The sequence below is a fragment of the Dasypus novemcinctus genome, chromosome 6 (assembly GCF_030445035.2).
Source record: "Dasypus novemcinctus isolate mDasNov1 chromosome 6, mDasNov1.1.hap2, whole genome shotgun sequence".
In the NCBI taxonomy this organism is placed as follows: Eukaryota; Metazoa; Chordata; class Mammalia; order Cingulata; family Dasypodidae; genus Dasypus; species Dasypus novemcinctus.
The window spans coordinates 52,333,382-52,343,484 of NC_080678.1; the positions used below are offsets into that span (position 1 = coordinate 52,333,382).

The following is a 10,103-nucleotide window of genomic DNA, read 5'->3' on the forward strand; positions in this document are numbered from 1 at the left end:
CCACCATTTAAAAAGTGGAGTATTTAACATTAAAATCTTGATTGCTGATTATTTTGGGGGGAGAGGAAGAAGCTGTGCACCACTGGGCCCATAGTCCTATCCCCAGGCAGGACAGAGCCTGCTGCAGTTGTACCCTGTAGACTGAGCACAAGCTTTCCAGTTCTCTGCAGTTGTCAACAGTCCCTAGTCATAAACACTGAGGCAGGTGGCATTTTCCCTTCACAGTTTTACTAATTTATATTTACTTGCTGCCTTTTAGACCTTTGAATTTCTCCTGCTTGACCATCCAGAGGGTAGGAATGAGCAAGAGTGTAAATTGTAAATGGGTTTGGGTTCAATATAAGGAAGATTTGTTTCCTATTGTACAAGTGTGGGAAAGTTTACCTTGTGGGCATAATAAGTACCCTGGATCTACTTGAGCACAAGTCCAGTGACCATTGCTCAGGAAAGATGTAGATCAGGTGTTGACAAATATTTTCTAACAGGCCAGAGAGTAAATACAGTAAATATTTTCGGGGGGCCATATATATGTTGTTGCCATGATTCAATTCTGCTGTTGTGTGAAAGCAGCGAGGGCCAATACATAGATAAATAAGTGTGTCTGTGTTCCAATTAAACTATTTTCTAAAACAGTTAGGGGACCAGATTTGGCTCATGACCCCTGATTGGACTAGGCAGATGTACCCTCAGCAGAAACTGCTAATCAGTCACAGCCTCAAGTCTTTCTCAGAAGTCAGGATCAGCCCATCACAGTCAGGTGAAAACTATCTGGGGCTGGCTCTGGGATGAGTGAGCATTAAGGCCCTTTCCCACTATAGAAGGCAGCTGTAAAATGAGTGGATTTTCTGCCTCCTTTCCTTCATTTGAGAATTTAGGCACATGTCTGTAACATTGGGGTAGATTATCATATTTAGCCTTAGTAAACTTATGTCATCAGGATGTTGTTTGATTTTCCACTGGTTGTCATTTTACTCCTGAGTTCACCTATGGATGTCCTTGCCTCTGGTCTCTGCTTCTAATGTGGGTCATGGAAACCTTTGTACCAGAAAGAGATACTGAATATATTCTTGGGTTTGTTTCTCTTTTATAGAATTTATTTGGAGTCAAAGAATTTCTTCCCCAGAGTACATTTTTGAAGTGGCTTAGTACTCATATTTGTCCCCATGTCATTCTGAAGGAGCTTTGTGGAAATCTCCTTTTTGTTCTGAGTGGATTTAATGAGAAAAATTTAAATATGGTATGTAATTACTCTGTATTTAAATTTGAATGACTTTCCATATATATGCACATATGTTTATATGTTCATGTGTATTTCTTTTATAATGTGTAATCCTTTGGCCAGCAATATACTGGTGTTACTAAATATATTTGTAGTTTACAATGTTGCATTTTTGAAAACATGTTTTAAAATTCTGGGGTGAAAGTTGCAGAGATTTTTTAAAATGTTATCTACTTTTCTTTTTTTCTGCTGATAAAAGTAATGTGACATTTGTATATAAGATTGTAAAATTCAGAGAAGCATTAAGAAGAAAATAAAACTACCTATAATCACAACCCATTAGGCTGCATGGTTACCATGTGGTTGCTTTTCATTTCCTTCCTATATAGTCTGTGTGTGTGTGTTGTACATATTTCATAGGACTTATTTATAGTCGAGAAATTTTTCCTGCCCATAATCTCTCTTGTATTTGAGGATACAACTCTGTAGTTTTAATGTTTTAAAGGATAATATATGTGTATTATTGATATTACCTTAATGCTGTTTTCATTCATAGTTAAATGTATTTATTTTGCAGTCTAGAGTGGATGTATATACAACACACAGTCCTGCTGGAACTTCTGTGCAAAACTTGTTACACTGGGGTCAGGTAGGTATTCCAGGAGCAAAGTTGGGGGTTTGTGTAGCATCATTGCTAGAAAGGTCTGCATGTTCCATGCAGTACCTCTCTGCAAATGTTTTCCAAGTAGAAGGACAATCTGCTTACAAATATGAGCTGATTTCCTTCCCTGGAGTCCTGGATTCCTCATTGAGTTAGTCTGGCTTTTGCTGTCCTCTCTGGAGCATACTACACCATGCCGTGGGTTCACCAAACTAATTGTTTTGACTAATTTCTTTTCTCTTCCCTTCTCTTCGATGTTCTGCTGTTCGCTGAGACTCAGATTTATTTAATTCCATGTTGCTTCATAAAACATGCTTTTAGAGCAGCTTTGGAGATAGTAGATTCCATTTTAGTATTAACCTATAAGCATAATATGCCTGGAAGATCAGTAGATAGGCATAAGTTGTCTATTTTATCAACCTATCAGTTGTCCCTCCCTTTGATTGCTGAGCAGTGAGAATCTGTATTTTAAGAAAATTAATTAACAGCTGTCCACTAGCTTGCTCAGCTTTATTAGATTGGGGAACCTCTGTCATGTGATAGCACTTTAGTGAACTCAGTGGCCTCAGAAATATCCTCCCCTGGGAGTCCTGTTCTTAGCGTTTCCCTGGGACTCAGGAACCAGAAAGGGCCATGTGAGGCTTCAGCTCTTTGTAGTGAAGGTCGACCACATTTCAGATGTCAGTGACTCAGTGACAGATTGCTAAGGTATAGCCCAGGGCACCTGCAATGGAAAGTAGTGCAGTACACGCTGCACAGCACACTCTCACTTTTAAGGTGTCCTGGACCCTTAAAAATCCTCATAATCACACATTCATTCAGGCTCCTGCTTTTCTCCTAGTCACATGTGTGTTTACAGTCACTTGTTTTCTTTCTAGACCTACAACCAAAATTCCCCTACCATTTTTGTTTTTGTAGTTGCGAGTTTCTTCCTTTCTTCCTTTCTTCCTTCCTCACTCCCTCCCTCCCTCCCTTTCTCCCTTCCTCCCTTCCTCCATTCCTTCCTTCCTTCTTTCTCTTTTTCTTTCTTTCTCTTTTCCTTCCTTACTTTTCCTTTCTTTCCTTTCTTATCTTTATTCCTCCACCTTTTCTGAGCCTTTTCCTCTCTCTTCCCTATAGGACTTTTTGCCAGAAAGTGTGAAATTCTGTCACCTCAGCAGGTAGTGCACTCCTAAGGATGCATGGAGGGTGACTCAGCTGACTGAAGGCACAGGCTGGGCTGTGCTCTAGCTCAGTGGCCTTTGCAAGTGCCCGATTCTCAGGTCCTTGGCAAAGTACCCATGACCACCCCCTAGCCTATCAGGAGCCCTGCTCTTGTTCTGGCCCCTTTTATGTGGCAGCTGACTGGAGTCAGGGTTGCAGGCTGAGTTCCCCAGCACAGCTCTCTTGCCCACTTGTGACCTTGTGACTTTAGGCTCTACTTACTTTGGAATTTCTTTCATAACCATTTCCAAAGCCCAGACTCCCTGCAGAAGGCAGCCTTGCCCTTGACCCTTGTGCCTTCTGTGTCATCTCTTTGTCAGTAAAATAGCTGCTTGGCAGAGTGACTTCACAGGACCCTTTCCTTGATCCTGCCTCCTCTGGGGTGTTGGCCAGAGGCTGCCACCCACCTTTCAGGGACCCCTTGGTCAGGCTGCTCCAGGAGGCAGCCCCGGTGCCTGCTGGGAGCGGCTGCTGAAGGTGGGTGGGGCCTGGGTATTGGTGGCTGAGAGCCCCAAGTCAGGTGTGGATTTTGGAGGTTCTTGTGGTATGCCCTCAAAGGCCATTTTATTCACAGTACATTCAGAAGTTTGCTTTTTACTTGATTAATTAACATTCAGTTATTCATTTCCCAAACTTAGATCTTTACTTGGCTGTTAAATTTAGTTTACTAATGTTATTCTTGTTAGAGCCTGGCAAATTCCAAAGAGCCCCCGAGCTAAGACTCTCGTTTCTCTCTCTGGCCCTCTTGCGAGCCCTGCCCGAAGCCCAGGTGCTCATTCCTGTGTGAAGGCTGGTTCTAGTACATCTTTATTGTTGGTCAGAAATACTTTGGTGCTAGTGAAAATGCGGATTCTTGGGCCCTCCACAAGATCTGTTGAAACTCAGAATTCCTAGGGGGTGTGTCCCTGGGATATGCATTTTTAATGAGTACCCCCTGATGACTCTGACATACTCTGTTGTTTGCAACCTAATGTTTAAAAAAAAAATACAAAGACCTGCCAAGAAATATTCCTTAACACATTGTAAAAAGGACAAGTAATATAATATGTGCACATTATAATATTTTAGAAAATACATGAGTGCAAGGAAGAAAAGCGACCTGTGTGTGTACCACCCAGGGGTAGTAGTGTAGTATTTTGATATAATTTTACAGTTGTTTGGTATAATCATTCCCATTACTAAAGTAGGATCCTAGGATACACACTTTCTGTAACATTCCTTTTTATTGAATGAAATAGCATTGTATTTGTTAGATACAGGCTGAGTTGCTATATCAGAGACCCAAAAAACAGCCACTGTAGCAATTTCTTTCTTGTAATACAGAGATCAGTGGTCTGGGGTGGTGGTGGAGGGGTGTGGGTGTGCACTACAAAGTCATGCAGGGACCAGTGTACTCCACCCTGTAGCTCTGCCACCCCTGGGTGCTGTCCTCCACTGCCTGAGTGAAGCTGGGTCATCTCCATGTCTGTTCCCACCCACAGGAAGTGGGGAGTGCGGAAGGGCGAGGGGCTTGACATTTAGGAGGTAACTCAGAAGTGAGCCAGAAGACCATGCCTAGTTGTGGGGGGGGGGGGGGGGGGAGGTGTGCTTTCTACCTGGGTGGCTAGGTGTTCAGTAAATGCCTGAGCAGTTCTAGTACTGAATGCAGGAAGGCAAGAATAGACACTGGGGGTGAGAATGTCCAGGTCAAACTAAATTTAAAAAATATTCCTAATGCAGAAAAAGTTTTCCATTGCATGAATTTTTTTCTCCTCCTCTTTCTCTTCCTCCTCCCTCACCCCCTCCTGCTCCTCACTTCTCCCCACCATCTCTTCTTCATTATAGTCTCTTTACAATATCAAACCATCCCGGGAATAGATTGTGTTATATTATATTATAGATATGTCTTTATACATCAGGTAGATTGTTTTTCTTGGGATACATTTAAAGAAGGAGACTTAGTGGTCAGACTGTTGAACTGTTTTCAAGACTATATTTAGGACTTCGATCCATACTGTACTATAAAAAGGTAATATTTACATTTTTATTAGCAATGAGACTTAAAAATAACTTTGTAAATGTCACTTTAAAACTGTGTAACCGAATATTACAATTATTTCCTTCTGCTCTTTAGCCACGTTTTTACATAAATTTAACCATAGTACCTATTGTGTTTCAATTTCTGACTATTTCCCACGTAATATTATTTATAAACATTCTTTAGAAACAGTTTTGTGTTTCTGTCTTATATTTATTATTAAGGCACGGCATACTGTTTGGGCATATTGTTATAACATAATGCAATTAACCAAATATCTATTAAAGGACTTTAGTTTATTTCTGTGTTTTTGTTACTATAAACAAACTTTTCCATATTTCCCTCTTTCTGAAGTGCTTTTCAGGTGGATAGTTTTTGAAGTACTAAAGTTACTCTCAGTACAAATTTCAAGCTTAGAATTTTGGTCTGAGTTATAGGCAAGTTTTCCCTTTATATTTATACTCAACTTTATATAAATGCTGTAATACAGATTTGACCAAGTGGCAAATTCACATCTGAGTACAGCAGCAGAGCAGCTCGCATTGAGATATATTCACTGCTAAGTGGACAGGGAACATGTGTCCTAAGAGTGCTGTAAACCCATATTTTGTTCTGATCGTTAAATGTGCCACACATATTTATTATCTGTCATTTAAAATAACAAAAGCAGATGCTAAAATTTCTCCTTTAGCAATGCTCTGTGGTATCTGATGATGCTAGCTTTTATTATATCAAACAGAATTTTATGCAATTGATAAGGATTGAAACTTCACATACATCAAAAGCATGGTTGGCTATCTCTTTGTACCAGTTAATGTTACGCCACCATGTGGCCCAAACTTACACATAGTTTCCAATTCATTAGGAATGCCAGTTATGGATTTAATTCTTGACATATTTTTAACTTGGGTTTCTGGGGGAAGTATGATTTTGCATTATTCCAAATTTTAAAAATAAGTGAATTTTTGTTAATAGTTTTATATTGGACTCTTGTAAATATGCATACGTTAAAATTGTAAATAAGGGAAGAGGACTTGGCCCAGTGGATTGGGGTCCATCTACCACATGGGAGGTCCGCGGTTCAAACCCTGGGACTCCTTGACCCGTGTGGAGCTGGCCCATTTGCAGTCCTGATGCGCAAGGAGTGCCGTGCCACACAGGGGTGTCCCCCACATCGGGGAGCCCCACGCACAAGCAGTATGCCCTGTAAGGAGAGCTGCCTAGTGTGAAATAAAGTACAGCCTGCCCAGGAATGGTGCCGCACACATGGAGAGCTGACACAATAAGATGATGCAACAAAAAGAGACACAGATTCTCGTGCCAGTGACAACAACAGAAGTGGACAAAGAAGAACGTGCAGCAAATGGACACAGGAGAGACAACAACGGGGGGGGGGTTGAGGGGGAAGGGGAGAGAAATTTTAAAAAAATTGTAAATAAGATATCAACTCATGGCTTTAGTCTCCCCAATTGGGTGCAAGTTGTACTGACCTGCAGTACAATATGGTGATTACACCAGCTGTGGTATGCAAAAAAGAAAAAGTGTTACATTATTGACAAAGAAATAGCATTACTAGACAAGTAGGATGGGTATATAGAACACATAATGGTTTTGTATCTCTATATATTTTCATTCCCAAGTAAAAGAGTTATTCTCTGAAAAGCTTGATTCAAATTTAAGCAGAAAATATCATCTAAAGGTCATCCAATGGAAGCAAGTATTGGTTCAGTATAATTCAAAGCATATATTTGTAGCTGCTTTTCTGTGCCCTCTTATAGCTACTGTCCAATTATACTATGAAAAATTGAGTCATTTAGTAAAGGAAAGCAAAAAAAAGTTAAATTTTAACTTACAGTTTGGAAATAAAGAGTAAATGTGGTTATCTCTATAAAATTGATTTCTGAGGCTATGACTAAGTCCAGCAACCTATGAGTTTATCTCAGACTTCTGTATCAGATAACTTTCCCCCAAAATGTTTCTTTTTAGGTTGTTAAATCCCGAAAATTTCAAGCCTTTGATTGGGGAAGCAGTGCCAAGAATTATTTACATTACAACCAGGTAAAGTCTTCAAAGTCTTCAGAATAAAATAGACCTTGAAACCTTATCAAGGAAGCCAGCCTGGGTTACTGGGTTCTGATAGGAATCATTGCTACGGGAAGTATTTGGGAGAGTTAGACAGGAATGCATTTGTGTTTCCTCATTTGATTCCAAAACAACTCAAACCCTGTGGTTGGCGTTGTGGGATGGGCCTCTCCTCCTTGCCCTGTCGTGGGCAATAAATATGAATCTCCACTGTGACGTGTCATTTCATCATACTACAGACATGGACTTAGCAGTAAGACCATCCTAGAGTTGTTACCTGCTGGCTCTGGAGCCTTGGCCACATGACATTGCCTAGGCCTCCTTTTCCGCATACAGTTAAAATCATCATTTTTGAGTGCTGAGTGTACGGTGCATTTCCCCTGCCTCCTGTAAAATTAGTGTGATTATCTCTGATGTACAGATGAGGAACCTGATGTTTAGAGAATTTTTACAGCCTGCCTTCCATCCCCGAGGGAGAACATGGGAGGCTATAACTCCAAAGCACCTTCGCAAGCCCTTGGTTCCTCTATCTGCCATCTGGTAGGTGGGGAGAGTTGCACCTCCCACAGGGGACCCAGCCTCTGTCATGGTGCCCCATGTGGCATATGGTAGCATCTCAATAACTAGCAGTCTTTATCAACTTCACTGTGAGTTTGGTTTTTTGGTTGCTCTGGTAATGGTAATTGAAAAGGTAACCTGATAGTGATTTTTCAAAGTTAATCTCTTCTTCTCCCATCAAAGTGACTACATGTTTAATGGAGACAGTTCTTGGTGATTTTGAAAATTAAAAAAAAATTCCCCTTTTCTTTTTTTAAATTGTAGAGTTACCCTCCCACTTACAATGTGAAAGACATGCTGGTGCCGACTGCAGTCTGGAATGGGGGACATGACGTGCTTGCAGACATCAAAGATGTCAATGTCTTACTGACCCAGATCACCCGCTTGGTGTCCCACAAGACTATTCCTGAATGGGAGCATCTCGACTTTATCTGGGGCTTGGATGCCCCTTGGAGATTGTATAATGAAATTATTCATCTAATGAGGAAATATGAAAGCCAGCCTTAAAAGATGTAGAGTTCTTTCCCAGGTCTTTTTTCTTTTTATATCCAAAGAAATTGTGAAACTTTGAAGATGCCCAATTTTCTCTAGTGAGGATTAGAAACTCACTAGCTATTTTTGTTTTTTTCTTTAATTAAAATCACCAGATGATTAAGGAATTAATGTCTCAACTATAGTGTTGTTTCTTTAAGGCTTGGTGAAAAGATAATCATTTTGCTTATCCTTCCCACTTAAAATGTGATGTATTACCTTTTTATTCCCACCAAAGGCAAATTAACACATGTTTGGCTTTTTAAAGTGATGTTCATTAATAAATAACTTGAGAAAATCTCAGTGTGAAAGTATCTAGCTTTCATCTCCTTGCTTTCCCATCTAAGGATTTTGTATTTATGCACTTTGATGATACTTTTTTCATGCTTATTCAGTAGGTACAACGCTAAATCCAGTGAAATCCCAGCTGTGCCAGTTACAGAGATCCCATGATGAATTTTATTTATCAAACTTATCTGTGATAGCTGTGAATTAAAATGGTTAAATGGCTCAGGCCAAGCAAAATAATTTGCTGAAATCTTTGAAACCTAATTGCACTGAATCCAATAGAGAGACTTTACCACTGGTTTTCTCTGAAATTAGTGTGCTCTTTTAATCAGCTGCTGTATCTCAGTAATGATGTTATGGTGTAGAAAAACCCTGTGGCTGCCCATGATAATTTTCCAAGTTTAATTTTACACAAAAGAAATGTGATCATGACTGTTTTCACACCAAGATTTAGGGACTTGTTTTCTTTTTGTAGTTGTATGTTCATATTTCCAGCCCTGATTTGCATCCGTCTGTCAGGAAGCCCATATTCACACACTTTTCTTGCAATGTTGCCTTACAGTACTCTCAGGTGGACAGATGTTTTTGTGATAGAGTTACTCTAGCTGCAATAACAATATTTAGTATTGGTTAATATATGCAAGAAGAATACTACTACTTTGTAACATTTAAGAGTCTTATTTAAAGGTTTCAATAAAATTCAGTGAGCCTCAGGCCTGAAGAATTGTGTGTATGCAGTTTGTCCTTGATTTAATCGCCTTTTTATTTTTCCCTTTTCCTTTTGGCTGGACTTAAATCTTTCTTTCTCACCTTTTCCCAGTCCTTCTTACTCATTGTAAATCTTGCTGCTACTGCTCATGAACATCTGTTCCTCTCCTTTGGGGAGGAGACCACAGTCTCAAGAGTAAGGAAGGTTAGAGACGTTTGGAAACACTAGCTTCATAACTTATCCTGTGGGCACCACGTTAGTAAGGCTGCGGGTGGAGACTTGGCAGCTCTCAAATCTTGTGCAGGTAGCCCATGGGCTGCAGGCAGGAGCATAGATTTGAGGACTGTTTGGCCATCTTCTTCATTGTAGAGATGAGGCTGTAGTAATCAGCTAAAGGGGTGCTGATGCAAAATACCAGAAATCTGTTGGCTTTTAGGAAGGGTATTTATTTGGGGAGAAATTTACAGTTACCAAGCCCTGAAGAGTCTGACTCAAGGTACCATTAAGAGGTACTTTCTCCCCCAAAGTCTTTTGCCATCTGTAAATGTAACGTGGTGGACAATATCTGATAGGGTTGAGCCTTCCTCTTGTCTCTTAAGGCTCCATGGTCCCAGCTTCTTCCAATCGCAGCTGTAGGCTGTCCTAAGGCTCATCACTCTCCCTGGGACTCATTTCATTCCAGGCTCAGCTCTCTGTTTTCTCCACAAGGTCAGCTGTAGGCGATCATGCTCATCTCTCTTCCCAGAGCCATGTCTATGGAGCACTCTCTCTTCCTGCATATCTGCTTCTGTGTTCTCCTTCTCTATGTATTTCCTTCCACATGAGAGTCTGTTTT

General features: G+C 40.4%; 1 protein-coding gene across 2 annotated transcripts in view; it reads left to right on the forward strand.

Annotated features, from left to right (window-relative positions):
* Nucleotides 1-9,273, forward strand: part of LOC101412992 (lysosomal acid lipase/cholesteryl ester hydrolase-like) — a 33,111-nt gene extending 23,838 nt beyond the window's left edge. For both annotated transcript variants that reach the window (XM_058298817.2, XM_058298818.2), the window contains exons 7-10: nucleotides 1,091-1,237; nucleotides 1,797-1,868; nucleotides 7,087-7,158; nucleotides 8,005-9,273. In XM_058298817.2, the coding sequence (XP_058154800.1) occupies nucleotides 1,091-1,237; nucleotides 1,797-1,868; nucleotides 7,087-7,158; nucleotides 8,005-8,247 (534 nt within the window). In that variant the 3' untranslated portion in view covers nucleotides 8,248-9,273. The remainder of the gene's footprint in view (nucleotides 1-1,090; nucleotides 1,238-1,796; nucleotides 1,869-7,086; nucleotides 7,159-8,004) is intronic.
* The last annotated feature ends 830 nt before the right edge of the window (nucleotides 9,274-10,103 follow it).